This window comes from Rhipicephalus sanguineus, chromosome 4 (genome assembly GCF_013339695.2).
Source record: "Rhipicephalus sanguineus isolate Rsan-2018 chromosome 4, BIME_Rsan_1.4, whole genome shotgun sequence".
In the NCBI taxonomy this organism is placed as follows: Eukaryota; Metazoa; Arthropoda; class Arachnida; order Ixodida; family Ixodidae; genus Rhipicephalus; species Rhipicephalus sanguineus.
In genome coordinates, this window is record NC_051179.1 from 177,647,139 (window position 1) to 177,669,845 (window position 22,707).

Here is a 22,707-nt window from a genome sequence, read left to right on the forward strand (position 1 = left end):
GCGGACGAGGCACGGATGGCACAAATCCGTGACGCGGGGTCACGTGATGCACCGTCCGCGGCGGAAAAGACGGATTCGGTCCGTCGTGTGGATACACCCTTAGGGGTCGCTCGGACCCAGGCTCAACAGTATTTTCCTCAACTGGATTCACTCGGACTCAGATTCACTAAACTTTTTCTCAACCGGACTCACTCGGACTCAAACTCACCAAAACATTACTCACCCGGACACACTCAGACTCAGGCTCACGGCCCAATCTGAGTCTGAGTGAGTCGACTCATGAGTGAGTTTGCCGACCTATGCACTTAGCACATTGAGTCACAAGGTCGTTAATATGCTGGTTGCAATGGGGGCCACTAAACGCACCCACAGGCGCATTCTTGACAGCGGCGGACACCTTGATGCCCTTCGTGCAGCAGTGCGAGAATGTCCTGGCGTTTAGCAGACGGGGTGACAATGCGGCGATCCAGTAAAAATAACCCCTCATACACACTCAGTCTTTCTCGTTCCTTCCAGTATGGTGCTAAATAGGTCAGAACTCTCTTCTTGGACGGTCAGCCTCTCTCACAATAGGTCATAATCGAAGAACTCTCACTATCTTGAGCTTTAAGACGCCGAATTGCCAGCCGTGGAGGTAGATCCTTAAGAACTGCCTCTATATAGATTTCCAAGCTGCTGACAGCTTTGGAAGTTGGCAAGTCGCAGGGTGCTCAAGATGGTGTGTCAGCTGTGGCTAGCAGTTTTCCAGGAACATACTTGACGAAGAAGTGGCAACGCATCAGTTTGATCCGCATTAGTTGAATTCGAGGTGGCAAGATGTCCAGATCTTTACTTGAAAGGAGGGCTACAAGTGGAAGATGATCGGTTTTGACCTCAAAGCTTAGTCCACGTAGGTATTGGTTGAAACTTGTGACAGCCCACGTGACAGCCAGAGACTGTTTTTCCGTTTGACTGTAGCGTCTCTCTGTAGTAGTGAGGTATCTGGAAGCATGAGCGGCGGGACGTCAAATTCCCAAAGGTTGATCCTGGAGTAAGAAGGCTCCGAGGCCATGACAGCTTGTGTCAGCTGATACTACAGTTGGGTAATGGGGACTGTACATAGCTATACACATGTCGGAGCTGAGCAAAGGCTTGATGTTCTCGAATGCTTGCTCCTGGTAGTAACTCCAACTCCAGGTGTTCTTGTTGAGGAGAGCACGAAAATGTGCAGAGACCTCAGAAAGGTTTGGGATGAATCAAGCTACATGGTTTACCATTCCAAGTAACCAGCGAACACCACTGATATCGACTGGTGGTGGGAGATCCATGATAGCCTTGACTTTGTCTGGATCTGGACAAATCCCCTGCCAGCTGACGACAACTCCTAAGATCTTGACAGGAGACACTCGGAACTGACACTGCTTTTCCTTAAGAGTGATGCCCGCTTGAGTTAATCACGCGAAGATGTCAGCTAGACGTTGGTCGTGCTCTTGACGGTTCCTACCGAAGACGAGTATGTCGTCTATCATGCTGACAACTCCAGTGATGCCTTCGAGCAGTCTTGACATGAAGCGTTGGAAATATTCGGGCGCTGTCGCAATGCTGAAGGGAAGACGCTTGTAGCAATAGCAGCCAAAGGTGTGATGAACGTCGTCAGTTCTTCGCTCTCACGACTTAGTTTGATTTGGAGGAAGCTGGCATCGAGCTGGCAAAAAATCCGTGCCCCACCAAACTGACCTAAGATTCCTTCAACTGTTGGCAGAATATAGCGTTCCCACTGGATAACCTTGTTAAGCTTCGTCAAGTCGACACACAGCCTGTATCCGCCCGACGGCTCCGGCACAACGACGAAGCCTGAACACCATGTGGTTGGCATGTCAACCTTGCGAATGGCTCCTTGGGTTTCCATTTCATCCAATTCCTTTTTTACCAGTGCGAGCAGAGGTAGAGGTATTCGTCTAGGAAGACTCAATGAAAAGGGACGAGTGTACGGAGCGACGCGAATGTGGTATTCTTCTTGCACCTCCCTGAGGCCACGAAAAACTTTTGCTTAGGGTGACGGAATACCTTCCACCAAGTCCAAAAACTGAACGATTCCCAAGTCTTCCACTGCAGGTAATCCCAGAAGGTGTGTCATCTGGTTCTTGATAACATAGAGTCTTTGCACAGACACTTTGTTAAGCCATTGCAAAGTAGCAGTAAAAGTTCCCAGAACGTGCAACCTTTGATTTCCAGGACCAGACACTTTGGCGTCCACTTTATCTAAAATGGCAGGTAATCCCGGGAAAGAAGGTGAAACAACCGTTACTTCTGCTCCCAAGCCTATCTTGAAGTTTGCGAGGTGAGCATTCCCGTGAATGTCGGCGTATCTTGCCCGACAAGTACTGAGAGCGTGAAGTTACACAGAGCCCAACAGCTCTTTCCGATGCTTGGCCTTGCAAACAGCAATAAAGTGCCTTGCAAGCTGGGCATTCTTTTCGAGGGTGTTGACCACGGCCACAGTAAGTGCAAGTGGACTGAGTTGGTTGCGCCGACTTGCTGCAACGTGGTGACGTGTTCTTCGTGCGTTTGCGCCGCGTCCATGTTTAAGCTGTCAAATGCCGCGCTCTCGCTGAGACTTGCACGATATATACGCTCTTTTTTGGCTTCTTCGTGAACACTCGCTTGGCACAACGCTGCTTCTGCCGAAAGTTTTGTGCATAGGCACAACTGATCAGACAGCTTTTTTTCCCACAATCCACAATCTTGGCGTTGTTGTACCCACTACACTTGGCAAGATTCTGAATTGCTGTAAAAAATTTGTCAACAGGCTCCCCTTGCTGTTGTACTGAGCGATGAAATCGGTGGCTTTCAAAAATCTCATTGGCAGGGTGGACAGAATGCGAAGCGAGTTTAGCTTTGACTTCCGTAAACGAGAGGTTTTCCAGAGCAGACAGTCCAAGTGATGACAAGACGCTACGTGCTTGAGAACCCATGCAATACAAGAGTGTTCACACCTGCACCTTGTCAGTGGCTGTGTTGAGTGCGGCAGCAAAGGTGCAATCCTCGTACCTTGTTAAACATGTTGTCCATTCCACAGGGCTTGTGAAGTTGAAGTGTGATGAAGGCTGAAGTCCAGGCATTCTGACACGCAGGATGGCAGGCCCGGCTTCTTTGCCAGCTGTCACGTCCATAACTCTGCGTTAGTCGGCCACTTCCGACGCCATGTTCAGAGACGCCGATTAAAGACACAAGCTCAGCTCGTAGCAACAACAAGAAGTCCGTTATTAGCGTCTGCCAGTCTACTATATACCTGATGCCAGGTGACACTCGCATGCCATCAGCACCATCTTTTGGCTATTAATCAAGACACAACATAGCGTCCACTACAATATGCACTACTGCCAATATCACTCCCCATTCTTTTTCCTGTTGCATTGACTGACAAGCAGTTGTTTCTCCAGATAGCGAAAATTAAATCTCAATTTTGAATATATAAACAACAAAAGGCAGTCACCTTGAAGGAAGCATCCATTTCCATTGAAAGCACATCACTGTCCACAGGAAACAGTTCGAGGGCGTACTCTTCTATGTCCAGCTCTCCATACACTCCACGTTCCTGTAGAGAAAAATGTACAATGCATGGTATACCCACACCCGACTGAGTGGCACTTACTCTCTATGTAACTTTTACTGCATTCAGCTATAACCACACGGTCAAGTTCAAACTATGCACAATGCAGTTCAGGAAAATGAAAATCATGCCACTGTCAAGGAGTTCAGAGGCAATGAGAGCCATGTACGCTACTGGAAGAAACAGAAATTTCAGCTCATCGATGCAAGACCGGGAAGAAAAGCTTTTCAGGGACCCAAGGATGGAATCTTTTTGCTGTTGAAGAACTGCTCAGGTATGTTCAAGAGCACAAATCCAGATACCGCAATTTTAATTGGAAAAGATTGTGTAAGACAAAGGTATCTGTGTTGTAACATTCAAGGCAAGGAGAGCTTGAGTGACACACTTCATGAGGCATCACCAGCTGTCTCCATGACGAAGGACGACCCTCTGCCGACATCTGTCGAATGAGTATGAAGAAAAAGATAGTCACTTTTCACTGTTTCGTGAAAGGGCTGTGCAAGGCTGACACCTTTACAATGTCAGAGATCAGAAACGGCGATACAACACTGCTGATGTTCGACAATCCACCCTATGCCACTTTGTATAGAAACAGTGCCTTGTCAGTGTAAATAAGAAAAATGGGCTCAGAAAAACAGCGTTGCGCAGTAATGCATGCGGTGACTGCTGATAGGAGAGAACTTCCGCACTTCACAATTTTTAAGCAAAAGACAATGCCAAAGACAAATAGTTGAGCATGCATTCACATCTGTGTTCATGAAAATGGAATGATCAATGAGTACTTCATGAATAGCTGGATCAATACTGTCTGGGGAAGAGGACCGGGAACTATGCTATCACTGTTAGCATTTGACGGTATCAGAGGCCGTTTCGTCCACAATGTCAAAGGAATTCTGCTGGACATCAAAACAAAACGAACAAGTGACTGTCTCCACCGGAGACAGTGTGTGGAAAGCAGCAGCTTGGGGCATGGTCTTACCCAATATTGTGACTTCACAGCTTCAAGAAGAAGGTGCTGTCGAGTGCACTAGACAGAATTGAGGACGACACCATTTGGGACCACACTAGCAACGGTCACAGCTCAGAGTCCAATTCCTTCAACAGTGACACTGGCTAGGCGCACAGTCTCAAATAAAGAGCAGACTCAGAAGTGTTGCTTCTTCTTTTGTGCTAATCATCGTGACTTCGATGTTGTGATGAACCTACACAAAATGAGTGTGCTGACTGAATGTCAGCTGAGAGAACGATGCTGTTTACTTGGGTGCCAGAGCTAGCAGTAACTTCACATCACCATGGCCTAACAAAGGGAGAGACGCACCTGCTAAGTTCAGGTCGCTGTACTTGCTCAATGCCCCCATGGGAATGAGCCAATTCCTGCAGTGATTTTTTCTGTATGGACGGAACTCTTTAGCGATTGTTATCATTCCATCTGGATCAAATGCCTTGGCATTTGTCACTTGCTGCCACTTTCAGTAAACTGACTGCTCTCGATAACACACAGATTTCTTGTCTGGAATTAATGAAATACAGTTAGAATAAGACACCTTAGTTTTCCATGACCTTTGTAGATGTTACTGAGGATGTGTTTTAGAAATTTGTGTAATTTGCACACTCCCACTCTTGCTTGCCAAAAACATAAAAAAAGGTGAGAAAACTAAGCATGTTATATAAAGATATCCTTATGCAACATTCTGTGGCTTGAAAGGGTTACAAGCCCACCAATGTGAAGCAGCACCACATATTCATGCCAAATACTGCAACAGGCAAAAAAAGAAAAAGTAGCATTTTCAATTACTCATTTATTTTTTGGCAATATCTTAAATGGTAAATAAAGAATAATTTGATTGCAACAAGATTGTACATTTGAGTTTTATGGCACTAAAACATCCTAGGCAATTATGTGCCAAATTTCAACAACAAACATGCACTAAAAAATTCTTGCACAAAGCACACTCACGTGTGTGCCACCATATGCATACATCTAGTACATATTGCTGCATCATTTTCATCTGAACCAAATCCTCCGTTGACGCTCCCTACAAACACGAACTTAATTGATCTGCAAGTGGACGGTATTTCTATGACAACGTTAATTGATACTGGAGCTCAGGCGTCCATCATCAGTGCGCATCTCTGCCGTCGACTTAAGAAAGTACTCACGCCTCCTACAACTAAAGCCGTACGCGTCGCCGATAGTGGAACTATTGCCATCGTGGGAATGTGTACCGCTCGAATAAGCATTGCCAGCTGCCACGTTCCCGTCCTCTTTACCGTGCTCAGCAGTTTCCTTCACGACCTAATCTTAGGGATGGACTTCCTATTGATGCATTCTGCCCTGATCTATTGTTCTGCCGGTACTCTTTGCTTGGAACTTCCTCTTCTGCCAGATACTAGCCCCAAACTCCAGAACAGCCTCTGTACCACAGAATTTATCCGCATGCCGCCTGAAGCCCTAACATTCGTCGAATTGGCAACGTCTTCACCGGTGCTTGACGGGGACTACGTCGTCACGCCTATTGCTGATGTCCTTCTGGCGCGTGACATCACTGTACCACACTGCGTTGTCACCTTAGCCGCTAAACGGATACATCTCCCTGTTGTAAATTTCGGCTTCACGAAGCAAGTGCTACCCCAAGGCATCTCAGTTGCCACGCTCTGATCCTTATCAGATGACCACATCACCATTTTTGCTGCCGACGTGTGCTCAGATGTTCCTTGTCGCCCGCCTGATACCACATGCCTCGACATGGCATTATGTCAGGTGATCGCCCCGGACCTCGAACCTGAGCAATCAGCCGCTCTAAGCTGCCTTTTGGCTTCTTACTGCGACATCTTCGACGTCGATAATCGACCACTAGGCCAGACTTCTCTTGTAAAGCACCGCATAAACACCGGTGATTTTCTTCCCATGCACCGCCGACCATATCGGGTGTCTGCCGCAGAGCGTAAGTTCATTCAACAAGAAGTGAACAAGATGCTAGCCAGAGGCATTACTGAACCCTCATTGAGCCCTTGGGAGTCACCCATCGTCAATGTTATCTTCCTATTGCTCGTACACGTTCGTACATGCTGAGCCAGTAGTCGACATCAAGGTCGGCTTGGGTGGAGAACGTACTGGGACTGCGGAGGCTGGGCATCGTAATACGTTGTCGTTGGCACTGCAGGTGTAGAGGGAGACGGGTCGTTGGAGAGAGAGAGACAACAACCATTGGAAGCCATTGAAAGGCATGGCTGGAGAGGGGATGGTGCAGCCGCTGCGGAGCTTCGTGGCGAGGACAGGGGACGTTCCACCTTCACCAAATATGCTACGTGAGCGAAGAGACGCCTGGTCAGTGAGGCTGTAAACAAGATATATTTTAAAGCAGTGGTTGCAGCGCTGACTGCTTCAGCTCAGAGCCCGACCAGCAACACCTCTTTGTCTTCCTTGTATGGCGCGCATGCGCATGGTCCCAGAGACTGGCGATATGCATGTAGCAATATTCTAGGAGTTTCATGTATCACCACAGCCAATTTCATTTGTATGATTCTTATGATGCACATCCCCATTCAGGTTCTGACATAAAAAAAAAATGTGACTCTAAAATTAAGGTCAAGCAATTATGGTATTTACTAAAAGTGGTTAAATTATAACTGAACACGTACAGCCACTGAGAAGACTAATTATATTTTAATTTGTGCTCGTGCCATAAATTCTGCATCGTTCCACAAACAGCAGCTCCCTTCACAATGTAGTATGGTGAAGCAGACAAACTTACCTCCAGTTGGCGGACACAAGGTTGGCTCTTGCGGGGCACAAAAAACACGTGGAACTCCTTACGCTGGCTGCTTGGTTGCCGGGCTTGCCTTGATGAAATGAAACAGTGCACCCGGGTATTTAAGTCTATACAAATTCAATTACGGTTGACAGGTTTTCAAAGGAGCCCTGCAAAGTTTCCTTAAGGCCGCCATCACTGCTTTAGATCTAGTGTTACATCAAAACAGCAACAAGGGTCACGTTAAATTATTTGCATAAACATAAGTTACTGAATGCACAAATTTCTAGCATGCATGCCAATGGAGAGCTGCAAACTTCATTTTGTAATTAGCATTGAAAAAAAGTATATACACAAATGAATGTTCTATTTGTGTGTGTGTATACGTTCTAATTTTTTTTAGCACTGCAGTAATTCTGTCAAAATATTCAGGGCAATTCGGCCACCGTCTTTTGAAAAGGTACGCAGAGAGTGATGCCGCAGAGATACGTACCGCACACGGTCATACGGCAAGATGCAAAAATTCGAATGGACCAGAGAGTTGCAAAAACGCCAATGTTTGACTAATACAAAAATGGGAGACATGAAAGAAACTAAGAACTACACAGGTCAGCCTCATCATTGGACAAAATATTCGCGAAGATAATTTCGAATAGGATAAGAGCCACACTTGACTTTGAAAGGACCCTGAAACTGCACTTGTTCTTGTCATTCCTCCCTGAGTGCGTCGTCTTGCTTTTCTCACTGCTTACTTCCATGGATCTACACCAACTGGCCCAGCTATCTGCACTTCTGCAATGTTGTACGGTATTTTCTGCCACCATTTTGTTGGTACAGCCTCCGCATGAGACATATAAGGCATCCACCAAAGCAGATGAACACACATATTTTTACTTCCCCTTTATGCCAATATTGAAGTGATAGCTAGCGGTACACACAAACCAGTAAGCACAACATATAACAAACCCCTATGGTTCCATGTAGACAGCACTGCTAATTCATCACAAATATGTGCTTTTTAAACTTAAGTATGAGGGCTACCTTTTTTTTTTTTCAAACCCCAATAGTTCGCAAAATTAGAACCACAGTGAAATTCAAAACTGTTTCATTTGGAACATTTACACTTACTTTCCAGGTACCTCTCTACACAGTCGTTACTCCAACTGAGACATTTATCACAGCGTGGCACAAACTTTACTATGCAGATGGCTATGTTAATTTAAGGAAAGAAAAAAAGAGAAGGAAAGAGAAAAAAGAAATTCATGGCGAAAAAATATTTTTGTCGAGGCAAAATTCAAACCAGCGAACCAACGATTTGAAGGCGAGCATTATAACCACTTGGCTATGCAGGCACGCTCGCAGAGCAGAACTTATCCTTGAATAGTACAGCACAGCAAGGTGATGGGGAAGGGATGTGAGGGTGAGAAGGAGAGAGGAATGAGGGTCACCAGGAGTGAAAAGAAGATGGGAGAACGAGTACAGAGAGAGAGAGAAAATTGAAACAGACAAATAGATAGAAAGGGAAGAGACAGAGGAAAAAAGATAGAAGGCAAGAAAAGCAACTGCACAGAGAGGGAGGAGAAACAAAGGCATAGAAAGAAAAGATATAAAGAGAGAAAAAATAGAGATAAGCTAGGGAATAAAGAGAGAGAAAATGACAGAAAGAAAGAGACAGAGAAAGAATTTCAAAGCAACAGAGAAACAGATAGTAGGCGAGAGACCGACTGTAGAGAGAGGGGGGGGGAGAGTGAAAGAAGTAACAAATAGAAGAAATAGATGAAAACACAGAAGGTGAGAGACCGACTACACTGAGAGAGAGAGAGAGAAACAAAGACACAGCAAGACAGCTAAAGAGAAAAAAATATAGGAAAGAAAAGAGAGAAAAAGGCAAAGAAAGAAATACCAGTTGGAATAATTATCCATTCGCTAGCTCTTCACCGCACAACAAGAAAGCATCTCTCTTCATTGGTGTCAAATGACAGGCACTGCACTGAACTGGAGGCTCCACTGGCGCCCTCAAGTAATAATGATAAGCCAGACATTCATTGCTAAGATGAGTCATAGTTGCACTTAGTTCCAGATCCTGCTAATAATGTTAGTGTGTCTTGTCAGAAATGGTGAAAAGAATAAAAAATTAAACTAATCATTGTCAAGCACTGTTCCTCGATTGTATAAGTGTTGCAGATAATTGTAAATGTAGTGCACAATGTAGGGAGTTCCCTTTTGCACCACAAGCCATGCCCTTGTACAGCCAGGCCACCAGACAGTGGTGTCAGCAGAGTCCCGTGCAAGATGACATCAGTACAGTACCTCCATCGAAGCAGTGTGGCCTGTTTTCTGCACTGCCAGTTTTGATAATAATTTCTGGTTATTTTACGTGCAAAAACCATGATATGATTGTGAGGGACACCGTAGGGGAGGGCTCCGGAAATTTTGACCACCTGGTGTTCTTTAACGTGTACTGACACTGCACAGTACACCAGGCCCGTAACTAGGGGGGGGTTGAGGGGGTTCTGACTCCCCCCCCGAAATTTTTTTGATGCTTTAACTTTTCGGGTGATACTAAAATATTTACACGCCTTCACAGCGACCCCCAGCTGCCAAAGTTACACTGCAACTTTCCTGGCATTGCTTCCCTCTTCTTCCTTTCTTCAAACCTACCAGAACACCTCAGCGCTCCCTCCCCCGCACGCGCACCTGCCCTATTTGTACAGCTTTGCACTTCGCCCTCGCGTTCCTTCGAGTCTTTTCTTTTTCGTCTTTCACCCCGTAGCAGCTCCTTTATTGATTCCAGATGCTTTCCTTGTGCATTGCCGCTGGAGAAGTTATCCGTCTGTGCGGACCGCACGTGTCGGCTTTGGGTTTCTACGAAAAGCGCGTCTCCTTCTGTGAAAGTAAACAGTTCGACAGCAACGGCAACACCAACACGACGTGCGCAAATTTGCCAGAGAACGAAACCCCTAAGCGGAAAAACTCAGCGGCGCATTCCGAGGACGCAGGCTGCAGGGTAAACTTTTCTCAAACTGTAGTCTTCGCCACCGAAACGAATCATCGAAGATGACATCTACTGAAAGACTGGCATATCCGAGCAACTTCGAACAACCTTAACCGCACGCAAGGAAATCTACCTCTTCTGTACACACAAGGTATATGCGCCTCCCTACAAAGCACACAAAGCGAGGATACAGCCGGCACACAATCCGGCACCAGCGGTCAACTTTCACAGGAGAGAAAAAACGCCGCCAAGCTGGGCTGCGCGCGGGAGTACAGAGGCTGACGTCACAGCCTACAAAGTGCATTTTTGGGGGGTCACGGCTATTTAATTAGCGCAGCCCAGAGAGAATTATGCAGGCGCCCAGGGAGCCGTCTGTGAAAAGGTGACTTTTTCACAGGAACGGAGCAACACCTGCTTTCTGGACTGTACCACGGGAGTGCAAATGTCTCGGCAGTGCATTCTTGGGGGGTTCACGTATATTAAGGGGAGTATGGAGTGCCCATGGAGTCTTCTGTGAAAAGGTCTTTAAGTAGCGTTAATCCAGTTTGCTGCAGCGGGAGTACAATAATGGTCCTGCATGCACACCAGCTGTAGCGGCGTTCAGAAAACACATGCGCCACGCGGGAGCCGGCGCGTTCATCACACTTCTACATTCTAGCCACTGTAAAGTGGATAAGAGAGGAAGAAAACATCGCCCGCCGTTCACGCCAGGCAGTCGAAGCAGTCGCAAACGTCTTTTTGGAGCCACTGGCCACTTCTGTGTGCGTGCACAGGATTGCGGCAGCAAAATGAAAAGACACTCTGCAACAACGAAGCAAAGGAGTCTTGCGTCTTACTTCAAGAAAGTTCGAACCGATGAAGCGGACGGAGAAGAACCGCCTCCTTCGAAGGATAAAACTTCGCCCTCCTCAGCACTGGTGGAAAGCCAAGCGCGTCGGAACTTCTGTAGCGACTCAGGAGAATGCACCGGTTTATGTGAATCACCTGAGAACGAACACAAGCAGGACACCCATGCGCCGCCGGAAAATGATGGTGGCCGCAGTGCAACTCCAAGTGACCTTTGTTCTACAGTCAACGCTGGGCAAAGTGACGCCTTTACCACTGGGCAATGCCCAAGGAAGGTGAGTGGCATGGCACCTACACATTCTGGTTCGCCTCCCCTCTGTGCGACGAGTGCGAATATTTTGGACTTGGGACTGTTTGTCTCGAAAAGCAATAATGTAAATGATCCAGAGACGACGGAGAAGCTGCTGCTCAATCCGTGGACCCCTCCGGCTAACTATGATTATCCAGCCACAGGGAAAAGGAATCTGAAGTTCCAACCTCACTGGGTAGATCGTTACCCATGGCTTGTTTATTCAGAGAAGCTTCAAGGAGCATTATGCAAATATTGCGTAGTCTTCGCAAGCGAGTGTGCAGGAAAAGGGGAGCACCAGCGCTTGGGCTGTTTTGTAACTAAGGAGTTCACCAATTACAAGAAAGCCATGGACGCCTTTAAGAGCCACGCATCCAGCAGTTATCACGCCATGTCAACAACGCTATCGGAGAACTTTTTAGCAGTCCGGTCCCGCTCACAGCATGACATCTTCACACAACTTGACCACGGTCTTAAAAAGCAGGCGGAAGAAAACCGCAAGAACTTGCTGCCAATAATAGAAACAATCCTTTTCTGTGGCAGGCAAGAAGTACCGCTTCGCGGCACAGACGACTCTGGTCCGATAAATATGTCTGAAGTGCTGCCATTGAAAAATGATGGAAATTTCCGCGCACTGCTTAGGATGAGAGCAAAATGTGGAGATGCCGCCTTGAGAGCTCACATGGAAACATCTCCGGCGAATGCGCTGTACACGAGCCCAAAAATTCAAAATGAGTTGATCACCCTCTGTGGTAAAATCATACAAAGAAAGATAGTTGAAAACGTCAACTCAGGTTCGTGTTTTTCAGTTCTAGCTGACGAGGCCACTGATATATCTCGCACCGCCCACATTTCCCTATGTGTAAGGTACGTTGGACACGACACGTCGGGAGTGCCCATACTTAAAGAAGATTTTGTAGATTTCGTTCCCGTGTACGATCTCACTGGCAAGGCGCTGGCGAGCACAATCCTGAACAGCCTTAGAGGTCATGGCTTTGACCTGAACCTACTTTGCGGGCAAGGATACGACGGCGCGGCATCAATGAGCGGCCACCTTAACGGTGTTAAAGCCTTCATTCGTCAAACAGCGCCCAAAGCATTGTACGTGCATTGTAGCGCCCACTCGTTGAACCTTGCTCTGCTTCACGCATGCAAACTCCCCAGCATCCGCAACTGTTTGGGAACTGTATCCTCAACCTGTACGTTTGTGAGAGCTTCGCCACAGAGGACGAACCAACTGCGAGACAAAGTAGAAGATTTAACACAAGAAAAAAGAAAATCAGTTCTCTCCTTTTGCCAAACAAGGTGGGTAGAGAGTCACGATGCACTTCAGCGTTTCCTTGAACTGTACGTGCCTATTGTACAATTCCTCGAATATTTGGAAGAAGAGGCCGCGTCATCTGATACTTCATCAAAAGCTTCTCAACTGCTCAATGCCATTACGAAGCCCGAGTTTGTCGTTTCGCTTCAGATCTGTAGCGACCTCTTCTCTTTGACACTGCCACTTTGCAAGTTTCTTCAAAAAATTGACTGTGACTTGGCTCAAGCGTGCGATCACGTAAAGAATGTTATAGACGTTCTTTCCACAAAAAGGGCTAGTGCGGAAACGGAATTTAATAAGATTTTTCTGAAGTCGCTCTCTTTGCTGAAGATCACAAATGTTGAGATGGCCCTACCACGCATCACTGGAAGGCAGATGCAAAGAAGCAACGTACCTTCTGCTACTCCCGAAGAGTACTACCGGAGGAATGTGTATTTGCCTTTGCTGGCTGACTTCGAAAATCAATTAAGAGACCGGTTCGATGCCCATAAGAAGGTCGTGGTTGGCCTTAACATGCTGCTGCCGAAATTCTGCGCATCGGCTAGCCTTTCTGATATTGATGATGCAGTGCAGTTTTACCTTGGCGACATTCCTTCCGCTAATGTCATCGAAGCAGAGTTCACACTGTGGGTGAACAAATGCTGCCAGATCGAAGAAAAGAATCGCCCAGCTTGTGCTTTACAGGCCTTAGAGATGTGCAACCGCGACTTTTTTCCGAACATCCACAGCCTACTTTCTATCCTGGCGACTTTACCCGTGTCGACGTCGACCCCGGAACGGACTTTTTCCACACTGAGAAGGCTGAAGAGCTACCTTCGAAATCATATGAACAACGACAGATTGACCGGACTAGCACTGCTCAGCATCCATCGAGAACTTCAAGTGACCCCAGAACAAGTCCTCACAGAATTTTGCAAGTTGCCGAGAAGGAAAAACTTCCTCGTTTAAACTTCCCTCTATGTTTCAAGAGTCGATTAAAAGCTAAACCCAGCTAGCCCAAGCTTCAACCCTTCTATTCTTTCGCACTTACGAGGAAACTATCCAGCAAGCAGAATGTGCGAACGGTAACAAGAAGATCGGAATGTCGGGCGACTTGTTTGTTTGCTTGCATACATACTGTCACGGACTGCCATTTTTGCGACCCGGCGTAACGGCAAATTAACGGGCGCCGCACTCCCCCGCTGACCGGTGGAACCGTTCGCTCATGAAAAGACTGGTCTTTAGTGCAGGGAAGTACTGAATGGGGTGTTCTTCTTCAAACGTTAGTCGCCGATGTTTGATCCTTTGTACCTACGGCGGCGTCGGCAGGGTCGTCAAAGGCCGCGATGCACCCCGAACCAGCTGTAGACTGCAAGACGCACCGGCTGAAACCAAGGAAACTGACCATTCCCACGGGCACTTGTGGACAAGCCGTATGAGAGAACCCCAACAGGTTGTCACTCTCGCTCAGTTGAGGACCCTCTCCTAATTAAAAAGGGACGCGGTCAATATATTTTTAGGGTGGAGTTTCTAACAATGAAACGTGCATGATTGGACCCATGTAGAGGTCTCTTTTCCCCCAGGACGAGAATGAGGGGACACGGAGGTCGATTTAAGCGCAGGATTTCGCCTTGCTAAGCAGTCTAGTTGCTGACCAACATGGTGTAGAAGGAGATCAAGAAGTATCCCTTAAGTGGTTGTGGCTCCGTATCGGCTGGCCACCTAAACTTAGCCATTCGTCTAGTTGTGACGCGAAATTAACGTCTGTAACGTAGGCATCGGTACTTGAATCTCGAGTAAGTTCAACCTGCCCGAGATCGGCTTCAAGCACTAGCCTACCGGAAACACCAGCGCTGCAACACCGCCGACATCGCAGTTGTGCCAGAACTCTCTCTGACTTCTTGCATCCGATCGTCGTGGACTCAACGCTGCCGGTCATCACAGGTATCCCTTCACCTGTTTATACCTTCGGACTTTCTCATCTGTAGTTTTATTGTTGGTTAGTTTTGTGTAGTTTGTAATACTTCTCTCTTGTAAGCTGATTTATTGATTTTATATGTATTTTGTTAGTTGGTATTAAGTGTTGTACTAGATTCCTCGTGCTGCAATATCACTAGAGTTTTGTTTTTCCCCACACACGTCTCTGATCTCTTCACTGTCTCTGCTTACGTACGGAACGACCTAACCTGCTGCCATTCCCGTCGCCGACTTCGCGCTGGCGATGCTAGAGTGGCAGCTTGTAACACATACATACCGTTTTTGTACCGTGGTTACATTGTGTTACTTCATCAGGAGCCGTTGGTCGCGGTGTCCCCGGCTTTGGTGGTGCTATTGTCCAAACTTATTTCTTGCTTTAACCAGAATTTGAGGTTGACATACCAATTTCTTTATTTGGGTACAAATAATTGAAAAGTACCATCGAATTATTACAAGTAAGCGATGTACTTGATTTATTCACAAAAATAAGCCAGTATAAATCTTAAAAAATGGCAGCCGTTCTACACGCAAACCCCCCCCCGAAAAAAATTCCTGGGTACGGCCCTGCAGTACACGTCTCAAAGCTTCCCATCATGCAGCCAGCAACACTCACTCGAGCACTTGCTCTGCGATGATGTCCATCAGGGCGAGTTGGGGCCGCACCATGTAGATCACGTGCTGGGCTGTGGTGCTCACGGGACGCTGGTTGGACAAGTGGAACATCTGGGTCACCTGATGATCCTGCACACAGACATGCTTGAGAGTAAGCATGCTAGAAGGCATCAACACTCAATGTTGTGCCCTGAACAACTGAGATTGCATCAAACATAGAGCTATTAAATGAGTTCCATGACATATGCGCCTAATTTTCCTTTGTTTACAGCTGGCTGTGAGCCTCACAATCACGAAACAGGCCTCAATTCCTCAAAGGTACAACAAAATAATTACGCTAGTCTTTATTCTCAGCAATTAAGAGTGGACGCCAAGAGGAGCACGGATTCAGGAATGTTGAGGAGGACAACTCCATTCGCAATGCAAATTGCAGATAGTGGTCATGTTGCACTGTGAACCACTGACGCAAATCTCAGTCAGTCAGCCGACTGCAAGCAACACAATGATCAGCCTGCCAAAAACTTGGTGTATTAAGCACTCTGCAATGTCAAAAAGGTGCTCCACATTCCATGAAGATGGACGGTAGATGGTGAGACAAATTTCCTGTATGATGTAGGATGAAGTGGACGAAAAAACAACTTGCCATTAGTGGGAACTGAACTTCTGCGTGGGTTCGATTGTTTTTTCGTCCACTCCAATTCATTACCATTTTATGACATACATAATTACTATAATACAGTTCAATACTACAAATAATGTCCCCTACGATTTCCTTGGCTTCATTAAGGTTTTGTCGAGCGAAGCCTGTGATACACTGCCCTTCTTTCACGCTAAGTGCAGAACACTCTCCTTAATTAGCTGTGCATTGTGGTTTGGCCTTTCACTGCAGGAATGAGCACTGGGCACATGCACACTAGCCTTCATGCTGGCTCCATTCTGTGTGTTTGTTGCAAGGTAAATTATGACAACCAAAACAAGGAAACTATTTAACAGCAGAGAAGAGTTTTCCATATATATATCACCTTGCACATGGAGAATGATAGCAAGAAGACACAAGGAGATCAATCAAAAGCAGTTGTACAAGAAGTCAAACTATGAGTCAAGTTATGCAATTGGCGGCTCACTTATATGCAAGTCCTTTAGCTGTCATTTTGTGTGCACAAGTGTGACAAAAGGATACACAGTCGAATCTCGACAAAAACAAATAGCTGGCCCTTTTGTGTTTGACAGTCTGCACAAAGGAAGCCACTAAAAGACTGCATGGGTGAAGAGAAAGCTTATTAGTAAGACAAACGGTTATGGCAACTTAGAACAAACAACACTTTCCGGCCCCTACCCTTGGCCCCGGCAAGGCGCACGCCATGTAGACAACCAGTTGCCACAACAATTCCGTTGGCCACTTCCAGGGCCGTACCCAGGAATTTTTTTCGGGGGGGGTTTGCGTGTAGAACGGCTGCCATTTTTTAAGATTTATACTGGCTTATTTTCGTGAATAAAACAAGTACATCGCTTACTTGTAATAATTCGATGGTACTTTTCAATTATTTGTACCCAAATAAAGAAATTGGTATGTCAACCTCAAATTCTGGTTAAAGCAAGAAATAAGTTTGGACAATAGCACCACCAAAGCCGGGGACACCGCGACCAACGGCTCCTGATGAAGTAACACAATGTAACCGCGGTACAAAAACGGTATGTATGTGTTACAAGCTGCCACTCTAGCGTCGCCAGCGCGAAGTCGGCGACGGGAATGGCAGCAGGTTAGGTCGTTCCGTACGTAAGCAGAGACAGTGAAGAGATCAGAGACGTGTGAGGGGAGGCGAACCAGAATGTGTAGGTGCCATGCCACTCACCTTCCTTGGGCATTGCCCAGTGGTAAAGGCGTCACTTTGCCCAGCGTTGACTGTAGAACAAAGGTCACTTGGAGTTGCACTGCGGCCACCATCATTTCCCGGCAGCGCATGGGTGTCCTGCTTGTGTTCGTTCTCAGGTGATTCATATAAACCGGTGCATTCTCCTGAGTCGCTACAGAAGTTCGGACGCGCTTGGCTTTCCACCAGTGCTGAGGAGGGCGAAGTTTTATCCTTCGAAGGAGGCGGTTCTTCTCCGTCCGCTTCATCGGTTCGAACTTTCTTGAAGTAAGACGCAAGACTCCTTTGCTTCGTTGTTGCAGAGTGTCTTTTCATTTTGCTGCCGCAATCCTGTGCACGCACACAGAAGTGGCCAGTGGCTCCAAAAAGACGTTTGCGACTGCTTCGACTGCCTGGCGTGAACGGCGGGCGATGTTTTCTTCCTCTCTTATCCACTTTACAGTGGCTAGAATGTAGAAGTGTGATGAACGCGCCGGCTCCCGCGTGGCGCATGTGTTTTCTGAACGCCGCTACAGCTGGTGTGCATGCAGGACCATTATTGTACTCCCGCTGCAGCAAACTGGATTAACGCTACTTAAAGACCTTTTCACAGAAGACTCCATGGGCACTGCATACTCCCCTTAATATACGTGAACCCCCAAGAATGCACTGCCGAGACATTTGCACTCCCGTGGTACAGTCCAGAAAGGAGGTGTTGCTCCATTCCTGTGAAAAAGTCACCTTTTCACAGACGGCTCCCTGGGTGCCTGCATAATTCTCTCTGGGCTGCGCTAATTAAATAGCCGTGACCCCCCAAAAATGCACTTTGTAGGCTGTGACGTCAGCCTCTGTACTCCCGCGCACAGCCCAGCTTGGCGGCGTTTTTTCTCTCCTGTGAAAGTTGACCGCTGGTGCCGGATTGTGTGCCGGCTGTATCCTCGCTTTGTGCGCTTTGTAGGGAGGTGCATATACCTTCTGTGTACAGAAGAGGTAGATTTCCTTGCGTGTGGTTAAGGTTGTTCGAAGTTGCTCGGATATGCCAGTCTTTCAGTAGATGTCATCTTCGATGATTCGTTTCGGTGGCGAGGACTACAGTTTGAGAAAAGTTTACCCTGCAGCCTGCGTCCTCGGAATGCGCCGCTGAGTTTTTCCGCTTAGGGGTTTCGTTCCCTGGCAAATTTGCGCACGTCGTGTTGGTGTTGCCGTTGCTGTCGAACTGTTTACCTTCACAGAAGGAGATGCGCTTTTCGTAGGAACCCAAAGCCGACACGTGCGGTCCGCACAGATGGATAACTTCTCCAGCGGCAATGGACAAGGAAAGCATCTGGAATCGATAAAGGAGCTGCTACGGGGTGAAAGACGAAAAAAAAAAAAAAGACTCGAAGGAACGCGAGGGCAAAGTGCAAAGCTGTACAAATAGGGCAGGTGCGCGTGCGGGGGAGGGAGCGCTGAGGTGTTCTGGTAAAAGGGTAGGTTTGAAGAAAGGAAGAAGAGGGAAGCAATGCCAGGAAAGTTGCAGTGTAACTTTGGCAGCTGGTGGTCGCTGTGAAGGCGTGTAAATATTTTAGTATCACCCGAAAAGTTAAAGCATCAAAAAAATTTCGGGGGGGTCAGAACCCCCTCAACCCCCCCCCTAGTTACGGGCCTGGCCACTTCCCTTTGACTATCCACCGTCCCTGCTTATAACTGTTCAATGCGTGTCGTGGAGCATGTGTAGTCCACTGGGTGTCGGTGCCCATAGGCGTGCGCAGGGTTCCCCATAAGGGGGGGGGGCAAAGGTTCATCGCAGCGCCCCCCCCCCCCACCCTACTAAGTCAATGTATGGGACAGATTTTGCCCCCCCCCCCTTGTAGGTGACTAGAAGGGTCAATGTACGGGGCAGATTTTGCGCCCCCCCTCTTAGGTGATTAGGGGGGGCGCCCCCCCCCCTGCCCCCCCTGTGCGCACGCCTATGTCGGTGCCGATTGCCTCGTGTCAACTAAGGCAATGGCAAGGGGCATTATCGATGATTCCGACAATCTACTGTTAAATAGTTTTCCGGTCCCTTCAGGTTTCACTGAGATTCTACTGTACACCTTCTCTGCTAATATATAGTTGTGAGAGCCTTTGTTTCCACTTCTCTCATCAGTTGACTTTTGTTGGGCCAATTTATTTCCTCAGTAATAAAAATTATTTCTTCCAGAACATGTGTATCCCACCATTGTGCATATGCTAGTCTCAGCACAATTGACAGCAAGTGTAATGCAAACGACATCTAATACTTTTCAGGGCAACCATCGTTGTCAGTCTCGTCTTGAGCGTGCACCAGCACCACCACATGTGGCTGGCACTCCTTATCATGCTAGTGCACAGCAGCGATTATCTCGGAAGCTGTGTCACGCAATCTCAACCCTTATTATTGCTAGAACACAGTCCGAGACACTGGAGCGCAATGCTAAACCTTGCTATTGCGTTTTTGTGCTTTGTCCTGGTGAAACTGACAACTTTCTTGAAGTGAACAGCTTCTTTTTTAAACATTTCTCTGATTATACAGTCTGCATTTTCTTTAGAATTGATTTCCCTTTCCAGTTACCAAAGGCCCGTTTTAATAGAAGTGCACTTGTTGGCCCAGATTCCTTTATTCTCCCTAGCCTCTGAAAATCTCGTGTTATAGCAATAATCATGGCATCGTATATTGCGTAACAGATGCGTTTCATTCCCAATAAAAAATTTTATTACATTCCCAGAGTCCTGTCTTTTTTGTGACGTTCGTGGAACAGTACTCACCCGCAGCAGACCGAACTCTGCGATAAGGCTGAAGGGCCCAGCCAGGGACTCGTCCCACACGATAGCCTGCAAATCACATCCTGACAATGTAACGTAGCCCTGTGCAAATGTAGCACTGAAAGGATGCCCCTGCACAGCCTTTTCCCTCATCTGTACAGTTTTCCCTGATTCTAGTTTGTGCTTTTTGTTTATGTCTGATAGACTTTGAATTCAGTTGTTTGCGCTCATTATCTGCAATACGAGCTCCAATGAAAATGTAGCCCCTGTTCGCAGACAGGCCTACAGGAGCCGAGCATTGCAAAAGATGCAGGTGCACACCTGAGTTTACGCACACAAGTTTCCTAAGGAGGGCACTAGATAGGACCGAAAGGGAGATTGTTGAAGCTTACTATATTTTAAAGACCAGTGGCAAGTGCATTAGCATGCCTGCAATAACACTCTTGAATAGGGAAGTGACCTTCTTGGAAAGACACGGTTTAACTTCCTGTCCTTTGACGTTACGCTTTGTCCTTTTAGCCAAGTGTTTTCACGTTCTTCTTGTTTCACTGACGCATCCTTTGGACCCTCCTATAAAAAAAATTAGTTATTTTAGTTGTTTTTCCCATTGGTTTTGCTCAGCAATACGTCTCTCACCATTAATGATGCATCACTTGGAAAAAAAGTTTTAGGGACTGTTTTCTAGCTTCAACTAGAACCTTTGTTATCGTGTTATGATTTTCAAGGTTTCCTTCGTTCGTGTTTTTTTCCTTCACTCAAGCAGTACATCTTCGCTTGGATTGCAACCTGTTGAACATGTGCGCAACAACCAGAAAACTATGTAGCACTGTTGTGATGTTCTGTTTCCAGATATGATTTCCTGCTGACTCTTAGTGTGATTATTGTGAGGGTCATGCCCGTTGCTGCCCTTAAGTTTCTTCAATAAACAGAAGTTAGCGCCATCCCGTGTTCCCTGTCTGTCCTTGTGTTGTTTTGCGCTAATTTTTTTTTTCAGAAATACTGTGATTATGCGAATGAAAAATCTGCGGAATTTGCTTTTACGCAAGAGACGTGCACTGAAAATATTTGCCGCCGCTTTCCTCACCCGATGCTGAGGCAGTTTTTCGCGTCAACCTCAAGTGCACAAGAAAAGCAAGTTCAGTGCTTAAGCCACAGTTTGAACACAGTCCAGGCATCTCATCGATCTGAATGCATTGGGAAAAAGTGCGAAACAAAACACCAGCCGCTGAAGTGAAAACACGAGCGCAAGCATAATCGAGAAGCAGCCAAAACAACCGAAACTCGCGCTCGTGTGGAGACATCAAATGCTGTCACCGCACAAATCACGGGAGCACAGTTCGTTCGCGCGCTAACGCATGCACACAGTTCACCTCCGTTACCTTGGTACCATTGCATTTGTCGAGCAATTCGATCAGTTCTCTTCTAGCTGCCTCACGCAGCAACGCGACGTTTACCCTGCCATTGGCCAAGTGCGCGGCCATTTTTAAACACCGCCCCTCGGAGGATCTCTAGGGATTTTCGATGACTGGCGCACTGGCGTGCTTGGCAGGATCACGTGGCCTCAGCGGCCGCGTCGGCTGCTTGTGGAGCGCTGCCGCGTGCTTTGAAAACAAGTTTGAAGTTCCACCTGCGCTGCAGTCTGTTCTTCCGTAACTCCTCGTGCCCATATGCGCCCATATGTGCCTAGAATATGCGGAGGGGGTTTCCTATGGGAGAAGGTGGCAGGGCCGGTGATGCCCTCTAACTTTCGCCGGCCGGCGGCGACGTTTATCGCAAAGGTGTAGCCCACGCGCCGATTTGGCCGGTGTGTCTTAGTGCCTCCGCAGCTTTATAAGTGCTCCGTGCCTCGTGTCCGAATTTGTCTTGGTGACGTCTGCGCTGTTTTTATCGTGTTTGCGCTGTTCTTTGTGTACGCACGTGTAAATCAGAACTGCAAAGAGTAATGATGTAACGGGAGAAGCATCAGGGCAGGCAGGAAACATGCTTCGTGCCGCTGTGGCTATCGCATTTTCTGCGGAAGTACACAGGGGCGTAGCCAAGGGGGGGGGGGGGGGGGGGGGGGGTTCAACCCCCCCCCCGAAATTTTTCAGTTTTGCTTGCGTATATAGGCATGCACACATACAAACGCACGCACGAACATACATAAAGTATAGTTGAACCCCCCCCCCCCCCCCCCGCAAAAAATTTCTGGCTACGCCCCTGGAAGTACAGATGAGGTTTATCACTATTTTTTGTATTAAGCAGTTGTGTATTTCCCTGCCCGCTAACCATTTTTCACTGTGTTTTGCTGATTTAAGAACTGGTATTACGACTATTTGTATTGTCTCTCTTCTGTTGAGCGTTTGATTTACATTTATGTGTGTGTTTTCAACATTACTTATGTTTGACGAGTTGATGGTTAAGTTGTAGAACAATGGGATTTTTCATAGTGAAGCTCAGATTATATTCTCAGTTATTAAGGTAGGGTGAAACTTTGAAAGTGAGTTTCAAAGTTTGGCTGTACAGCAGTGGTAATGAAAGCTATGACTAAAATTTGCGAGGTATCTTAAGGTGGACGCAGGTTGCATTAAAGCTCAAAGATAGTTTCAAATTGTTTAGTATTTTTTAATTTGTGTTTCTTTTTCTACTAATGTACTTTTTAAATAAGATTTGCCATCTGCAGAGCATTGCAATTTTGCATAAAGGTAACTACTAATGCTTTGCAGAAGTGCGACTAAAATTGTGAGCGTAC

At 46.9% G+C, this 22,707-nt stretch overlaps 1 protein-coding gene across 1 annotated transcript in view; it reads right to left on the bottom strand.

Annotated features, from left to right (window-relative positions):
• Positions 1-21,477, bottom strand: part of LOC119390927 (vacuolar protein sorting-associated protein 33A) — a 59,640-nt gene extending 38,163 nt beyond the window's left edge. Inside the window, exons 1-5 of the mRNA XM_037658643.2 lie at positions 21,356-21,477; positions 19,980-20,045; positions 15,365-15,492; positions 7,348-7,435; positions 3,476-3,577 (exon numbers count right to left, since the gene is read on the bottom strand). Of these exons, the coding sequence (XP_037514571.1) occupies positions 3,476-3,577; positions 7,348-7,435; positions 15,365-15,492; positions 19,980-20,045; positions 21,356-21,457 (486 nt within the window). The 5' untranslated portion in view covers positions 21,458-21,477. The remainder of the gene's footprint in view (positions 1-3,475; positions 3,578-7,347; positions 7,436-15,364; positions 15,493-19,979; positions 20,046-21,355) is intronic.
• Between the last annotated feature and the right edge of the window lie 1,230 nt (positions 21,478-22,707).